At 36.4% G+C, this 18,420-nt stretch overlaps 1 protein-coding gene and 1 long non-coding RNA gene across 2 annotated transcripts; one reads left to right on the forward strand and one right to left on the reverse strand.

The window, feature by feature from the left end:
* Window positions 1-1,662: 1,662 nt before the first annotated feature.
* On the reverse strand, window positions 1,663-3,899 carry LOC110691760 (benzyl alcohol O-benzoyltransferase-like). The gene is made up of 2 exons (XM_021868705.1): window positions 3,335-3,899; window positions 1,663-2,730 (listed from the first exon to the last, which is right to left on the reverse strand). The coding sequence occupies exons 1-2, from the start codon at window positions 3,785-3,787 to the stop codon at window positions 1,849-1,851; spliced, it is 1,335 nt and encodes a 444-aa protein (XP_021724397.1). The 5' UTR covers window positions 3,788-3,899; the 3' UTR covers window positions 1,663-1,848.
* Window positions 3,900-5,916: 2,017 nt separating this feature from the next.
* LOC110691761 lies at window positions 5,917-6,971 on the forward strand. The gene is made up of 3 exons (XR_002505341.1): window positions 5,917-6,157; window positions 6,264-6,310; window positions 6,737-6,971. It is a non-coding gene; the product is annotated as an uncharacterized LOC110691761 (long non-coding RNA).
* Window positions 6,972-18,420: the final 11,449 nt, after the last annotated feature.

Here is an 18,420-nt window from a genome sequence, read left to right on the forward strand (position 1 = left end):
AAATAGTATCAATTTCTAAATAACCACCTAATTAAAATTTTATTTTAAATTACCACCCATTAAATTAAAAAAACGCTCAGATTACCACCCATTTTGTTTTTCCGGTGAATTTCCGTCAGTGGACCCCACTTTTTTTTCTTTTTTTTTTCCTTTTTTTTCTTCTATTTTCTGGCTTTTTCACTCTCTCTCCCCGATTTTTTTCACTCTCCTTTTTCCTACCTTCTTCCTTTCTTCATGCTCAAATTCATGCTCAAATTTTCAAAGCTAATCTTCATAATGACCCTTTTATAGCACCTAAATTAATCTCTGCTTTCTCTCTCTGCCATCAATTAGGTTTAGCCATTAATGTATTCAATCAAGTTCGATATCCCAATGTTCATTTGTATAATTCTCTTATTAGAGCTTATACCCAGAATTCTCAATCTTGTCAAGCTTTCATGACTTTTCTTGATATGCTTAATAATGGCGTTTTACCTGATAATTTTACATACCCATTTCTTCTTAAGGCTTGTAGTGGACCCTGTTCATTGCAATTGGTTCAAATGGTTCATACCTAGATGATAAAATTAGGTTTTTTTGGTGATATTTTTGTACCCAATTCGTTGATTGATAGTTACTGTAAGTGTGGGGTGATTGGTGTTAGTTCTGCTAGGAAGTTGTTTATGTTCATGGAGGATAGAGATATTGTTTCTTGGAATTCAGTGATCTGTGGGTTGGTTAAAGGGGGTGAATTGAAAGATGCTCGCCAACTGTTTGATGAAATTCCTGAGAGAGATTCTGTGAGTTGGAATATCATGTTAGATGGGTATGTTAAAACGAGGGACATGGATGCTGCGTTTAAACTGTTTGAAAGGATGCCTGAGAGAAATGTTGTATCTTGGTCTACCATGGTTTCGGGTTATACGAAAGCAGGGGATTTAAACATGGCTAGGTTACTCTGTGATAAGATGCCTGTCAAGAATTTGGTGTCATGGACAATTATAATTTCTGGGTATGCTGGAAAAGGATTCACAAAGGAGGCTGGGGTTGAACGGAATGGTGGTCGGGTTTAGAGGTGGCTGAGGTTGAACAGGGTGGTCGGGCCAATTGGTGATTGCGGGCTGCAGAGGTTGTCGTATTGGTGTTTGCGGTAGGCGAACTGGTGGTAATTATGGTGGCTGAACTGGTGGTTGTTTGTTGATGTTGTTGTTGCGGGTTGTTGGCAGGCGCGACGGGGGAAGAGGAGGGGAAAGGTGGAGCAATGGTGGTGGTGGTGGTTGGGAAAAGAAAGAAAGAAGGTAGGAAGAAGAAGAGTGAAAAATCGGGGAGAGAGAGTGAGAAAGCCAGAAAATAGAAGAAAAAAAAGGAAAAAAAAAAAAAAAAAAAAAAGTGGGGCCCACTGACGGAAATTTTACCGGTAAAACAAAATGGGTGGTAATCTGAGCGTTTTTTTAATTTAATGGGTGGTAATTTAAAATAAAATTTTAATTGGGTGGTTATTTAGAAACTGATACTATTTTTGGGTGGTAATTTGCAAATTATCCTAAATGCAATTACGTTTGTTAGAGTATGTGGCCTTGGCCCTTAGTGGCAAAAGTGACCTTTGAAAAGGTGTAACGAAACAATCACTAGAAACTCAAAATTTAAGCAAAAAAGTTTTTGTCAAAGATAACAACATAAAGATGATTTGAACAATCTAATATGGCTTGCAAATGAGTTACAACTCGATCATATACAATGCCAAAGGCAATATAATACACATTATAGCTCAGAACGGGCTAACATTTATAGAAAAGGTAATACTAACACGTAATGAGATTAAGAAACCAAGTAATTAACAACATTAGAAAAACATGACGATCCGAAAATTTAAAGTTGTGCTTGAAGCATCCCTCTCAATTCGTTGATAAAAACATCCATTTTAGGAGGAGCCAAGGAAACAGGCACCATGACCATAGTCTCTCCTTTCTTGTTCTTAAAGGAAATAAAGAAGCTAGCATCTGGTATCGACCCATTACTCGCCGGCCCTCCAAATACGGGCTTTCCCCACCCGAAATCAACATCCGCAAACCCTAAATGCCTAAGGTCGGACACCACGTAGGTTTGATGCACGGTGAAATGTGGTCTATCTTTGGTTACCATAAGGTCCATAATAGACCTCATATATTCCTCATTTACTTCATTTTTGACGCTCCTTATCTTCTCTAAAATATATCCTACACCATTCTTGCATATATCACCCGCCTTAGCACAAACTGCCGGGAATGCGCAAGCATTCCCGTAGTACCCCTTCTCTAAGGGTGAGTTAAACTTATTCCTTGCGTTTACAGCGAAGAGAAGACGAATTTCCTGCTCGGGGTCAAGCCCGAGTGCTATGGTACGACAACGCCATAGGGAAGCGCTAAGGACGTCAAAGGTGGAGAATTGTTTGATGTGTAAAGGGACATGGCGACGTAGGGCAGCAAGCTCGGTTGGTCCAAAGAGGAAGGATTTTTGGACTAAGTTGGCTTCACCATTCGAGTGGTGATCAACTTCTTCATGTTGGTCGTATTCGGGGTGGGGGAAGGTGACATTTGGGGTGTCTCTTGCGAGTAAGCGTTCACGGTCCCAAACCGGGAGGATGGATGGGGCGACAAAGCCCCGCCCCATCTCACCTACGGCGTTCATTATTTGCATTACGCCGGTGCCATCGCTTATGACATGGTTGCATCGAAGGGCTACTATGAATCCACCACATTTGAGACGGGTTACCTATTGCATGACAAACAAACACATTATTAGAATTTGTTCTTATTAGACCAACAATAAATTGTGGACTGTTAATTGGGCTCTCATGATCGTTAAATATTCACTATCATATGAATTATGACAAGTAGAAAAGTAGCCAACAAACAAGTGTTGTTTTTATTAGGTGAACAAATTAAATTTGTTCTCTTAAATTGTCATGATTATTGTAATTATTAGATCGTAATAAAATTATGAATGTTGAATGTAACGAACAGAAATAAGAGTTTGTGTACATACGACCAACTTTACTACCTTGTTTCGATAATATTTAAGCTAGGGTGGAAGGAATTATGTACCTACTTCAACTAAGGATGAGGTCGGATTATGCACTATCTTTCACAAGATTAGGTACTGAATATTTTCTATTTTAGGCTTGTCGAAAAAAAATATGAAATGATGAATTTTTATTTTTTATCTATCAAAAGTAAAAAATTTATAAGTGTAGTCCGTGTTAGATAGCAATAATGCAAATATATAATTGTTGGTTTAACGACTTTAAAGGATAAACGTTCAAGATAAAAACGAAGTATAAGGATATTAGACTATAGAATAGTAATATAGTATGTACCTGAACTATGAGCAAGGGAGTGCCAACCATTGCATCAGTGTTGGGAATTTCATATAGCAACTCCTCCAAAGGGAATGGAGGATGAATTTCACCTCCAAAATCCTCGAGTGTAGCATCGGCCTCAGCCTCGATGAAGGGTACACCTTCACCGGTGCAATCGACAATAAGCTTCCTCTTTGGTCCTTCTACTATTCGACCAGCATAGGGGTAGAAAAACACAAGAGCCTTAGCGAGAGCATCCTTGACCACTTTCACGGGGTCCTTACCCTGCATGGAAGGGTCCGCTCGGTAAAACATAATAGCGGGCATTTGGAACCGGAGACCGTCTTGATCATCAATATCCGAAACCAATTTTTGTTCTCGTGGTGTGTCCTTAGCTGGGCACACCAGCTCAAACTCCCCTCGTGTTACATTCAACACTAGGGGAGTCGTTTCTTGTGTCATAAGAGACATTTTGGTAAATAAATTAATCTAGCGTTTGATTATATGAAGGTTATATATACCTAGGCGTGTATATTTGAACAAGGGCTATGAACTTTTTATGTTGCTTGAGAAATACTAGTGATATGTAACGTCTATATATAATGGTATGTAAGTGGTGTGTTTAGTGGATGAGTTAGGTGGATTAAAGGTAACTATTGGGGCCACGTTTTAACACTGAAAATATTTGGATAAGCGAAAAAGGGATGGACAGCATGGAGTTGGTGGGTGCATGAGTTGGTGAGTATATTTTCATATGTGAGCGTATTTTAGTCAAAGTTAGGTAGGTGCTAAGATGATGCCTCCTCAATAATGCAAGTTGACGGACTATGTTTTTTTAAACGGTAAGCTATGGGAGAGGGGCACCCCACCTATCACAGGAAAGGGGGTTATAAGGAATCGAACCCCCGTCACATGGGGGGAAGATCTCCTCATTCCATTTCATGAGATGTTCTTATTAAAATGTTCAATAAGCAAATAATTAAGTAAAACTTTTCAAAAAAAAAATAATTAAGTAAAACTTGTCTAATATTAATCGAAATTATTGTATTCCCTCCGTTCCTAAGCAAATGACACAATTAAACTTAGCACACGTGCCAATGCATTACTTTGACTTTAGAAATATATATGATTAAATAATACAAGTAGTAAAAAATATTAGAAAGTTGATATTATACAACTTTATACGAAGTATAATAAATACCTATTTAACAATATATTTCATGATAAAATTTGATTTTTATACATTACCAAAACACGATGGTCAAAGTTAGTGTATGAATAGTGAAAAATCAAATTTAATATGTTTTGGTAATGTGTAAAAATCAAATTGAAAGCCACTAGGATAATCTAGAGAATTCTTCACATTGAAAGCAACTAGAATATATGGTTTGTGAAAGTTTCAGAACATTATGGCTATAAGAATGATGAAAGACTGAAGTTACAAAATTTTCTAGTTATTTCTTTCAACCTACATCTTTAACTATAAATATTGGTGATGGACATTTAATCAAAGCATACACACTCATCAACCTCAACAAAATTATATTATAACTATGAATTGCACATACTGAGATGATAACCTTTTTTTTTTGAAACTTATTTAATTATATTTAATTTATTGCACGAAATAAATTAATATAAAGCGCAGCTAATATAGTTTTGTGCTCCGGGTGATGCCCATGTTGTTTATTGAATTTTAGGATAAACCTTTTGACTTGAATGTTAAATACTATCATATACTCAATTTTGATGATGCAGGATATTTAGACATGTGATATAATACTTCAATTATTTTTACTAAACTAAAAGTATTTTTACCGATTAAAACTTATTTTTACTTATTCTCTATTATTGTAAATATATTATAAATGGATATTATTTTAAGGAACTTTTTAAAACGAATTTTATGATGGAAATAGAAGCGAGTTATTAGCAGATTTTTATTAAAAGTTATGATTAATTTGTATGTATGAAATATTAGTAGTGTATCGAATTTTGTGCCCTGGCGATGCCCAAATGATTGATAAAATTTAAGATAACATTTTTACTTGAATGTTAAATATGGTCAAATAATTCGTACTGATAATGTAGGATATTTAGACGACATACGATATCATATGGAGTGTACTTTGTATAGTTTTGTTTGTATATAGATATCTATGTTATTATTGACTTGAAATTGTTTTTATTGAACTTAAATTTTTTCAATGAACTAAAAGTATTTTTACCTAACTAAAAATTTTTACTGATTAAAATTTATTTTACCGACTTTCTAATATTTTTTTAAATGAATTAAATAACAATGCATTTTTTGTATGCGATTAACCACACCATCTGGCCGGACAAAGTAACCCCTATAAAACTGATCCAATAACTCATATAATACTAACTGAGTAATCTCTAACACGGACTGAATAACCCTTATGTATAACTAGGGGTGTTAAAAAAAACCCGACCCGGTTGTCCCGTCCCGATTACCCGATGACCCGCAAAAAACCCGACGGGAAATTTTCAAAATTTTCTGTTTTTTTTTTTGTCGTGTACCCGTCCCGCTAAAATAGCAATTTCGTGGGCCGGGACATGGGACAAGCTTTGCAATTATCGAGTACCCGGATACCCGTTTAAAAAAATAAAAATAAAGAAGTTAACAGCCACTGCCAGCCCAGCCCACTTACTAAACCTAGGGTTCCAAACTTCCAATAACTCCCAAAAAGAAAAAAACACGCAGTCTTCTTCTTCTCTCTCTTGCGCCTCATCCCTACTGCTCTACATTTCCTCAAACTTCTGTCGATTCCGTCAAAAAATCAATCAAATTCGACTCGATTCATCCTCAAACTTCAGGTTAGTTTAATTTGTACTATTTTTGTGATATTTTTGAAGTTTTTTTTTCATAGTATTTAGTTTAGTTAATATTAATCTAATTATTTTGTTTAACATCAATTGCTAGATCTAAATCATTTCGTTGTCCTGTTCATTTTCTTCTCACCACCTCAGGTTAGTTTGTTGTAATTTTTGTTCATTATAATTTGTTGTGTTGTTGATTATGGATGGTGGAGTTGGTGTTCTTTGGGTTAGGAATTTGATGGGTTGTTGCGTGTGTGTATATATATCACTATATGGTCTGATAGAGCCATGAATTGATGGGTTACCTGTGTTCTTGAAATTCTGATGGCAACTTGCTCTGGCTTCTTCTACGCATTTGAAATCAGATTGCTTATTTTTCATAATCTTTAAACTACTTGCCTTCAAATCTCTGTCGGGTTACTGATTTATTCTGTTCTTTTTTATTCTGTTTTCATTTTTGTTATTCTGTTTTCATTTTTTTTACTTGTTTTTATTTATATTATTCTGTTTTTGTATTCCGTTTTCATATGTGAATTTTGTTATCATTTTTTTTATTGCATTATTTGTGTTTTGTAGGAATGAAAGACTTGGTTTTGGAGCAACCGACTATTGTTATTGATGAAACAATGGAAATTTCGGATCTCATAAGTGATTGAATGTTATGTAACATACGTTGTTAATTGTTATGTAACATAGGTTGTTAATTGTTGACTTAAACTTAAACATACGAGTCCCTCTTGTTGTAATCTGTATTAGCAGAAATCTTTTGAGACTTTATGGCGAGACATGTTCTGCTGTCCATTGGTGTTTACTGGGTGTTTACTGGTTGTTTTCTGTAGTGTTTAGAGCAGGTACTTTGCAGGATATACAGGATTACAGATTTACAGCCATACAAGTTTTATTGTTGAGTAAAAACGGCAGGGTTTTTTTTAAAAAAAAAAATAACAGCAGTTTTTTTTTTTTAAAAAAAAAAAACAACAGGTTTATTATTGTATATATAGCAGATTTTCTGTACAAAAATACAGCAGGTTTTAGGTACAAACTTATCTAAAAAAAAAGTAAATAAAATCCGGGTACCCGTGTCCCGTCTCAGATAATTCGGGTACCCGAATTATCCGGGACGGGACACGGGCGGACTTATCAACTACCCGAAGATCCGGGTACCCGGATTTTCGGGTACCCGGATATGAACACCCCTATGTATAACACTGATTGAGTAACCACTGTAACACTGACCAAGAAACCCCTATAACACTAACGAAGTAACTCTAATCTTGTAATAGTTGGCGACACGGTTTGGCCAGCTACGTATAAAAGTTTATGATTAAATATATTATAAATAGATCTATTTTAAAGAACTTTTTAATACAAATTTGATGATAGAAATAGAATTGAGTTATACGATATTTATTAAAATTTATGATTAATTTTGTATATATGAAATATTATAATTTTATCGATATTAAAACTCTATGCTACAATTTTATCTTAAAAAATCTATCCAAAAATCGCTTACTTGGCATCATATGTGTCACAATAATGCCCATTTATCTCCTACATGATGTGACACTTGGCGAAAAACTAGAATGCCAAGTGTCGATGTCTTGTGATCTGGCTGCGAGACCGACTTTATATATTAGGGTTGGGATCTGGTGAGAAGCATGTTTATGGTGAGAAATGTGAGAAGTTAGATACATTAAGTTACTATTGTAGATACATCAAGCTATAATTATAGGTACATCATGTTTACCTTTTAAATACATTAATCTCATTGGCATCTAAATTTCAACATAAAAAATGAAAGGTTGATAAAGGGCACCCAAGCCACATGTTGTTCGTCCCTTCTCTTCCCCAATGTAAACCTCAATAAACATCAACAATGCCTTATGCATTTACATACATATATATTGTAATATAGATACATCATAATTGTGTTGTAGATACATCAAGAGTGTGTTAAAGATACATTTATGATCCCATCACTGGCTACTACTCGGGTACTACTCGGTTACAAAAACCCATCACACCCTCTGTTACAAGCTTAGTTCTTCTGCTTACGAAGACCATCACCGACTACTACATGCCTTAGCTTGAGTTCTTCTGCTTATTGAGTTTGAAATTTCTTGGTTGCGTTCATCACGATGTTTGAGCTCCACGATTTTCACGTTGATCGAAAAAACGAAATCATTAATTTTGTGTGATTCAATTGACTCATTCTTTTGGAAAATGGATGAGGTAAGAGCAAGCTCAAATCAAGAGAGAGAAAACCATGAAATAAGAATTGGGCGTCAATTTCGAGCTCCATGCTTGATGCCTCCATATCAGCATTAGAACAGGGGAAGCAAAAGAGAGATGAAGGAGAGAGGAAAAAAAAAAGGACCCCAAATTAATGAGGAAAAGGAAATAATGTCGAGATGAGGAGGAAAATTGAGGAAAAAAAATTCTTATATTTACCTTTTTGTCATTAATGAGTTGTGTGCAATTGTAGCCACTAGATCTAATCAATCTGACGGTCCAACATAAACTTCCCTTATATATATATATATATGTATATATATATTGTAAGAACATATTAGATGCGATAGCGGAATTTCAGGAACATTTCCTAAACATCTAAAATAGGATCTCATGCATATAAATAATACGAATCACATAAAGTAGTCAGATATACCTTTGATGCGTGTACTCCTCGTTAGCCTTAGATTGTCCTCCTTCGGAGATCCAGAACTCAATTTTTGATTCCTCTACTTGGTCCACAAAACCCGAGATGAATTCCACGTATGCTAGTACGGAAGAAGGAGGAAGAACTTTTCACTCTTCTCACTTTTTAGGGATGCAGTTATATGAGAAAATATTATACGTTGTATTTTCTCTCTCTGTAATTGTATATCTCATACACAGTAATAGGCCTAATATATAGAAGTTATTAGATTACAAGATTAGCAAGCCGAACTCACTAATGACTCCTCACATAACCGCCCACTTAACCTTTATTGGGCTTGGTGTGCCTTTTCCATCTCGTGCTTTTATGTGTGACCTTATAGGATCTTATTACATTTAGCAGCAAACCCATTAAATAATAGGCCTGCAAATCGTAGTTGGTTTCTAGCAAAACATTACGATTCCTAAAATAACCGAATTAATAATCTCCTTAATTAATCCTATATCATATTTAGTAATTATTGTACTTGATCGAGGACACTCCTTCAATCTCCCACTTGTCCGAGAACAAGTAGACCAATCATGAATTCTCTTAAGTCTCTTAATGTCCAATTTGATAATATGATAACATCTTATGTCATCCATATTAACATTCAAATTGTTTCTTGAAATCTGAGTTAAGAAACGTAAAAACAAGTGATTAAACCTTTAATCCACTTGAGCACGGCCATGCATTTTCAGTTCTAACTCTTCAAGAGGCCAAGACACCAATCCCATTTAAAATAGGAGGACTTATCCATTCTTGTCCAACCAATACTCCCACTAAACTTTTAGCATTCCTGATTGCTGCCTTTATTACCTCCTTTTACGGCATGGCGTTTGACATCATCAAGGATATACTAATTATCTCATGGAAGAATGTTGTTCTCATGTCTGAGGAATCCACTAAATATAAGTTTGAAATCTTATTTCAACTTTGGTCTGTTCCATACACATCACAATGCATATCTATGTAGTCGACTAAACATCTCTATTTTCCTATAGCTCATGAAACTGAGCTATCAATCGATCCACATACTAGTCTTTTGATTGAGCCATTTATGTCCATTAATGTCTCAGACTAGGAACACTAGTAATTTATAATTTAAGTTCTCCTAATAGGGTTTCATTTGTCAAATCACGCATTTGACAACCTATAAAATTACAATTATTTTGAATATTTTATTTAATTCTAAACCACAATTAAATAAGAATAATTCATTGATAAACATAAATATTACATAATTCAATGTCTTTACAATTATGAAAATCGATTACATAATCTAAAGCCATTCTCCAACATGCTTGATTCCTATAGCTCTAGCGTGACTTTCATGCTTTGGCTGTGGTAGGGGTTTAGTTAATGGATCAGCGACATTCTCATCCGTATGAACTTTACAAACTCTGACATCTTTCCTAGCAACAATTTCTCGGATTAAATGGAACTTCCTTTCCACATGCTTAGATTTGTGATGTGATCTTGGTTCTTTTGCCTGAGCAATTGCACCATTATTATCACAGTACAAGTCAACTCCATTCACAATGGTAGGCACAACTCCCAACTCAATGAGGAATTTCTTAATCCAAACGGCTTCTTTGGTCGCTTCAACTGCTGCCAAATATTCAGCTTCTGTTGTAAAATCTGTTGCAGTGCTCTGCTTTGAACTTTTCCAGCTGACTGCACCTCCATTTAGACAAAAAATGAAACCAGATTGTGATCGGAAATCATCTTTGTCGGTTTGGAAACTTGCATCTGTGTAACCTTTAACAACTAAGTCACTCTCACCTCCATACACTAGGAAACTATCCTTAGTCCTTCTTAAGTACTTAAGGATGTGCTTAGCTGCACTCTAGTGCGCGTCGCCCGGATTTGATTGGAATCTACTACATACGCCCAAGGCATATGAGACATCTGACCTTGTACAAATCATAGCATACATAATTAATCTTATAGCAGATGCATAAGGAACATTTCTCATTTGCTTAGTCTCATCATATGTCTTTGGACACTGAGTCTTGTTTAGCGATATGCCATGTTGCATGGGAATGAATCCTCTTTTAGAGTTTTCCATATTGAACTTTGTAAGAACCTTATCTATATAAGTTTTTTTACTTAGTCCAATAATCCTTCGAGACCTATCCCTATGGATTTTGATTCCCAAAATGTATTCGGCCTCTCCTAAGTCTTTCATAGAGAAACTTTTCAACCACTCCTTGACAGATTCAAGCATTGGTATGTTATTTCCTATGATAAGTATGTCATCCACATACAATACCAAGAAGACTATGTTGTTCCCACTTTCTTCTTGTAAACACAAGATTCTTCTTCGCTTATGAGAAAATCAAACTTTTTTATTGCCTCATCAAATCGAAGATTCCAACTCCTAGATGCTTGCTTTAGCCCATAAATAGACTTCTTAAGCTTGCATACATTCGTAGGATTTTCTGGATCTACAAAACCTTCTGGTTGTGTCATGTACACATCCTCCTCCAAGAAACCATTCAAGAAGGCGGTTTTCACATCCATCTGCCAAATTTCATAGTCATAAAATGCAGCAATCGCTAGAAGTATCTGAACGGATTTAAGCATCGCTATCGGTGAAAGAGTTTCATCATAGTCAATACCATGGATTTGCTTGAAACCTTTAGCAACCAGTTGAGCTTTGAAAATAGTTACATTGCCATCCTTATCAGTTTTCAATTTGAAAACCCATTTGCATCCAGTAGGTGTTACCCCATTTGGCAAATCAACTAAATTCCATACTTGGTTCTCTGACATGGATTCCATTTCGGATTTCATGGCTCCAAGCCATTTTTCGGAGTCTGAACTTGTCAAGGCTTGTTTATAACTAGTAGGTTATTTCCGGTCCAAAATCATAATTTCAGAGTTTTTCGTTAACAGAAGTTCAACAAACCTCTTAGGTGGTCTTGTTGGTCTACTAGATCTACGTACGGGCTGAGCAACGGGAGAAATGTTCTTCTCAACTATTTGAGAATTTTCGCACAAATTTGATTCGAGTGGGACGATAGGAGGTTCTTGCGTTGAATGCAATACCTCCATCACATTGTTAGTAGTGAGGAGAGGATCGTGCGTTTCAAGCACTAGCTCTTCCTCATTTACTAATGGCCTAACCGGTAAGAAATAGCCCTGTGATCGCATCTCTGACGTGGTTTTATCCACATCCATTTGTTGCTTCTCTCGAATTTCTTCAAGATAGATATTATTAACACCATCTGGAGCAACAAACACTTTGTCCGCATTTCGGTTGTAAAAGTAGTAGCCCTTTGTTTCTTTAGGATAACCTATGAAGAAACATTTGTCAGACTTGGGAGACAGCTTATCTGAGAGTAAACGTTTTACATAAGCTTCACAACCCCGAATTCGTAGAAAAGATAATTTTGGAACTCTTCCTGTCCATAACTCATGTGGTGTCTTTTCTATTGCCTTGGACGGAGTCCTATTTAGTGTAAAAACAGCGGTTTCGAGGGCATGTCCCAAAAGGATGTTGGAAGATCTGCAAGACTCATCATTGATCGAACCATATCAAGTAAGGTGCGATTCCTCCTTTCGAATACACCATTTAACTGAGGTGTTCCTTGTGGAGTTAGTTGGGAAAGTATTCCACGACCCTTTAGATGATCATTAAATTCTTGGCTCAAATATTCTCCACCATGATCTGATCGTAGTGTTTTTATTGTTTTGCCAAGTTGATTCTGTACTTCATTCTGAAATTGCTTGAACTTTTCAAATGATTCAGACTTATGCTTCATTAAGTAATATATCCATATCTACTTAAATCATCAGTAAAGTTATGAAGTAACTAAACCCTCCCCTGGCCATAGTGCTCATTGGTCCACAGACATCTATATGTATGAGTCCCAAAAGATCACTTGCTCTTTCACCTTTTCCTGTAAAAGGTGACTTAGTCATTTTACCCATCAAACATCCTTCACATATATCATATGATTCATAATCAAACGATGTCAGAATGCCATCCTTTTGCAATTTCTGAATACGTTTTGGGTTGATGTGTCCTAAATGACAGTGCCATATAAATAAGTAGGGTTCGAATCGCTTGATTTATTTTTCTTGCAGTCTATGTTATAGATATGTTTGTCAAAATCTAATACATACAAACCATTTGTTAATTTAGCGCTAGCATAAAACATCTCTTTAAAATAAACCGAACAACTGTTGTTCTTTATTTCAAAACTAAAACCTTCGGTGTCTAACACGGAAACTGAAATGATGTTTTTAGTAATAGAAGGAACAAAATAACAATTATTTAATTCTAAAACTAATCCAGAAGATAAAGGTAGACTATATGTTCCAACTGCCAAAGCAGCAACTCTTGCTCTATTTCCAACGCGCAGTTCTACCTCTCCTTTAGCCAGCTTTCTACTTCTTTTTAGGCCATGCACATCTGAAACTATGTGAGTTCCACAACCGATATCAAATACCCAAGAAGTAGAAGTTGTTAAATTAACTTCTATAACATAGATACCTGAAGAGCCTGTCTTCTTATCTTCCAAATACTTTGGGCAGTTTCTCTTCCAATGGCCTATTCCATCACAATAGAAACACTTGGCATCCGCTTTTGGATCGGGCTTATTAGATGTCTTAGTCTAAGCAACTTGCTTGCCCTTTCCTTTGACAATCTAGTTTCTTTTTAACACCTAAATTCAAGTTTTTCTTTGACTAGCAGTACCAGTAGACGACGTCCGTTACAAACATCCATCAAGATTAGTTTTACAGCATGAACAAACCTTATTCACAATCAAAATTGACACTAATAAACATGAAAACATCCAACATTAAAGGAAATATAAAACAACCATGAAAATTGAAAATTGAGAAGAAATTTGAAATTATACCCAAATAAGTAATCAAGAAAAAAAAATAACACAAACCCATGTTTCAGTTAAGAATTTCAAGTACATTCAACATACCCAGATAAAATTTTTGTTTCAGTTGAGAATTTCAAGTACATTCAACAAACCCAGATAAAAATTTCAGCAGAAAAACATGCAAAATTGAAATTTAGATAAAATTGATGATTAAGAAGCAAAAACAATAATAAATGAAGAAAGATGAGGATTAAAAACGAGGAGAATATAACTTACAGTAAGATAATTATGGCAAGAACATCATCAAAGAAGAAAGCTTGAAGTAGGAAGAGAGGATATCCAAGGAGAAGTGGATTGAGTGAGTTGTTAAAGTTTTATCAAGGGTTTTTAAGGAGAAATTTCAATTTTATCATTTACTACCTCGTTTCACCATTTTTTTTTTGTAACTTTTTCCAAAAATATCCGTTATATATTTTTTGCAACTTTTCAATTTTTTCTATTTTCAGTAAAGTTTTTTAAATAAAATTACTAAAATACCCTTACTTAAATTTTTATAAACCCAATTAATTACTTAAAATAAAACTTAATAAAATACTAATTCAACTTAATTAAGCTAATTAATTCCACCAAATCTCCTTAATAAACATAGCCTATTTAAATATTGAGCTTCCAATCAGGGAGCTACCCTAATTGACACCTACTATGTCACCTTGTGACGGAATTCCAGCGTATTAATAATAAAAGAAAGTACAGCGTCCTGTACCCCTGTAGAAACTATGGTTAAATATAAAACCTAATAAATCCCCCCATGTGGTCATACTCAAGGTATATACGTTCCAAGAGTGGTGCGTATCCTCTTACACTTTACATGATTTACCAATTTAACTTGTGATGACTCAAACCAATTAATCAAGAACAAATATAATAACAATCAATAAATACTTTCAATTCATTCTTGAATTAATTAGTGAGCACATACTATTTATTTTAATTAAGGTTCTTTGCCTAGTTTTGTGCACAAAATTGCTCGATTACTACCCTGATGCATAAAATGCACTACTAAACTTCCTTGACTCAAACTCAACTTACATGAGTGAGTAAATAAATAAACTAACTTCTTGACTCAACACCAATAATAAATGGGTGAGAACTAAACTCATGAATCATGCTCAATAATTCTAACTTTGGCTCTTTAATTCATATACTTCGAAGCCTTGCTTATTAAATACATGTCTTCTTAATACTTGAAATAAAACATATTTCCATGATTCATACATATTCAACTTGTATCATGCCTCAAATAACATATGCACATGCTTGCATAACAATTCATGTTCAACCAACATCAATTTCAAGCATATAATCAACCAAACATGCTACTAATTCATCACTTAAATCATACTTTACAAATCCTAACATGATACTACGCATACACAAATATTCTTGTGCACATACGTACCTTGAATAATGCGTAAACTCGGCCACACTTGCTAAAAATCACCTAGCTCGAAGCTTCCTACAAATAAGAATACATAACTATAATTAATCTACTATTCTCACAAATTTTCAGCAACTATAATACTCTTTAAACCTTACTAATTAACCCAATTTAATGACATAAAAGCCATAAAACCTTTTCTTTAAGTGGGTACTTCAAATCCTTTCAAAAAAGACTTAATTTTTATCACTTAAATAAAATTACAGCATACCTATTTAATATAAAACATCACTCATAGAATAGGAAATCATATTTAAATCATTAAAACCTTTTTCCCCTTTATTATGGGTAAACAAACCCTAACTCAATAATTAAAAAATTGTGTGGATAAATAAATTCCAGCATTAATTTGAGGGCTTTAAACTCATTAAAAACATGTTTAAACCATTAATTAAACAACAACAACAACCTAGGATCAAACCCTAACCATAAACATTAAATTCCCAAATTCTAGGGTTTGTAAATTGGGGTTTTTATTTGAATAAAAATCTAAAAATTATATAAATAATTTAACAGCATCAAATACCCAAAATCAATACCAAAACATAATCAAATCATGATTTAAACTAATAAAAACAATAGAATTAAATTAGGAAGAGAAAAAGAGTATTTTTTTTTTTTAAATAACACTACCAAACCGAAAAAGAAGAGAGAAGGAGGGGTGGAGCACGGCGGTGCACCGGCTGCTGCTGGTGGTCGCTGGTGGCTGGTGGTGGCGCCGATGGCTTCCGGCGTGAGGGGAGAAGAAGAGAGAGACAGAGGCGTGGGGAAGAGAGAAAAAAAAGAAAAAGATAGGGAAAATAAGGAGAAAAAGGAGAGAGAAAATAAAGAGAAAACTTTTGGGATTTTTGTGTGAAATCTAACAATAATGATTTTTGAGTGAAAAATCTTGAGGTGTTCGAAGTATTTATACTCCACTTTTAAAACAAAAACTCATAATTACAAAACTGTCATTACTAAATCCTACTCCCCCGTGACTTCTTTGTTTGGGGCCAACTTGTTAGACTCTTAAGTGTCCTCAATTTCCCAACAAGTTGATCCAAATATTTAAATAAAGATGACCCAATTTAAAACACTTTTATTGCCTCAACTAATGACCCATATTATTTTATGCACACTTACATAATATTTAAATAATAAATTTTTCTTTTAAAACAAAATGAATCATTTTAATTTATAAAAAAAAAAAAAAATAATTTATATATATATAAATATTATAAAAAATACGGAGTATTACATGACTGGTGTTAGGTGGTGGTACGTCAAGGTGGTGAACCGGTGGCTTGTGTGGCTGGTGTTATGGAGGGTGGTTAATTAATTATTAACTTATCCCCAATTTCGCTCTCCTTTCTTAATCACATGCCCTTCTTGAAAGGAATGGTGTCCTTCCAACAAGTGTATTCTTCCGATAGAGGGTTCAGAATTATTACAAAGCTAATTCTTCAGTAATGTCAAGTGATCGGAATGCCTAGGTGGAGGCCGCTTCCGATCAGTAATATCGAGGTACAATCGATATTACAGCTTAATCTTAACTGAACCCTTCGGGTCGAACCCAATCGAATCACCGATCCGAGACGACGAATTAATCCGAAAGGATTTAGTGAGTCGACAGAGTTTTACGAATACAGACGTCGGAAATCGAGCCTAGGGCGTCGAGACCAAGCGTCGCAAAATCACAAGCAACAAGTATGAGCGTAGCCGTAGCTAGGCTAGGCTAGCTCATCGCAAGCCTAGGCGCACCATGTGTGTGCTAGGCGCACCATGGTGTGCTAGGCACTATCGCAGCCTAGGCGCGCCCGGCCAGCCCATCGCAAGCTAGCAGCATGCTAGCATGGGTGCCTAGGTGCGCATGGCTGCTATCGCAAGCCCCACAAGCACCAGGCAACCCATCGCAGCTAGCAGCGTGCTAGCCTGGGTGCCTTGGTGCGTGTGAGGACTATCGCACCAAGCACAGCACCCAAGTGCATGTGCGTAAGTGAGAGCACCATCGCAGCCCCCTAGCACCACGCACAACACCATCGTTGTGCTAGGCACATGCGTGTGTGCGTGTGCACCATAGCACAGCAAGCTGGCAGGCAGCGCTGGCCTTGCATGAGTGCTAGTCACCATCGCAGGCCACGCACCAAGCACAGCTAGCTGGCAGGCAGCGCTGGCCTTGCGTGAGTGCTGGGCACCATTGCAGGCCACGCACCAAGCACAACGCTATTGCGTGCTGGTTTGGATGCACATAGTTGTGCGAGCATGGGCGAGTAGTGCTGGCGTGCTAGGTGCCATGCGAATGCTGGTGCGTGTGTGTGTGCCTCGCACCAAGCATAGCAGTGCTAGGCACTGGCTGATGCGTGTGTGAGGGATGCATGGTGCGCAACGTGGATGGTGCGAAGGAAGGGGCCAACATGTGTGGCTCGCTAGCAGCACGTATGCTGGCTGTGCTAGCAATAGGATGCGAGAGAGATGCGTGTGCGTGCGATAGGCAGTGCTGGGCAGCCAGCAGCACCAGCGCCTAGCACTGGCAAGCACCAGCGCCTAGCACAGCCTAGCACCAGACATGCGAGGCTGCTGGGCAGGGACATGCTAGCTGGCTGGGCTGGCCAGCACCATGCTAGCTGGCGTGCTAGCTAGCAGCAGCCCAGCACCCCTCTTAGGTGAGGCGGTTTTGTGAGGGTGGGGACCAAGGCTTTGGGAAATCCTTGGGGAGCAAGGCAATGGTCCCCCCACCCCTCCATGGTCCTCGCCTAACCTTATCTCTCCATTTGACACTTGTTGCATTGTGATTAGATTTATGTATTAATTTATTTTAGAAATAAATTAATTAGCAAAATATACATTCTCCCACATTGGTTGGGGAATGAAATACAAGGGTTCATTTCCCTATAAATACCAAGCTTGGGTATTGGGAATGAACAACGTTGAGTGGAATTAAAAAGGCAACTCTAAGAAAAGAGTAAACCTTTGATTCGTAAAACTCATAGTTATTTTGTCCGGGTCTTGACTAACCTTCAAGACTTAGGACGCTCGGGTCGGGTCGAGGGTACGATTCGTCGGAGATCTCGTCTTTTCGGGATTTTGAAGTAAGAGCTCTTTGGGAGCGAAGCACGCGTCAAAGGTATAATTCTTGTTCTTAATCTTGTTTGATTAAGTTTATTATGCTTGTTTAATTGCTTTAATTAAGGGGCGGGTCTTGGTGGGTTTCCTTCCGCGTAGTGTCGGGTCACTA

The sequence above is a fragment of the Chenopodium quinoa genome, unplaced genomic scaffold, assembly GCF_001683475.1.
Source record: "Chenopodium quinoa cultivar QQ74 unplaced genomic scaffold, ASM168347v1, whole genome shotgun sequence".
Classification (NCBI taxonomy): domain Eukaryota; kingdom Viridiplantae; phylum Streptophyta; class Magnoliopsida; order Caryophyllales; family Amaranthaceae; genus Chenopodium; species Chenopodium quinoa.

Excerpts from the sequence above, each read along its gene's own strand:
- LOC110691760 (XM_021868705.1), bottom strand. The coding sequence starts at position 3,787 with ATGTCTCTTATGACACAAGAAACGACTCCCCTAGTGTTGAATGTAACA. Across the intron at positions 2,731-3,334 it reads CTCCCTTGCTCATAGTTCAG|GTAACCCGTCTCAAATGTGG; the intron begins GTACATACTATA and ends GTCATGCAATAG.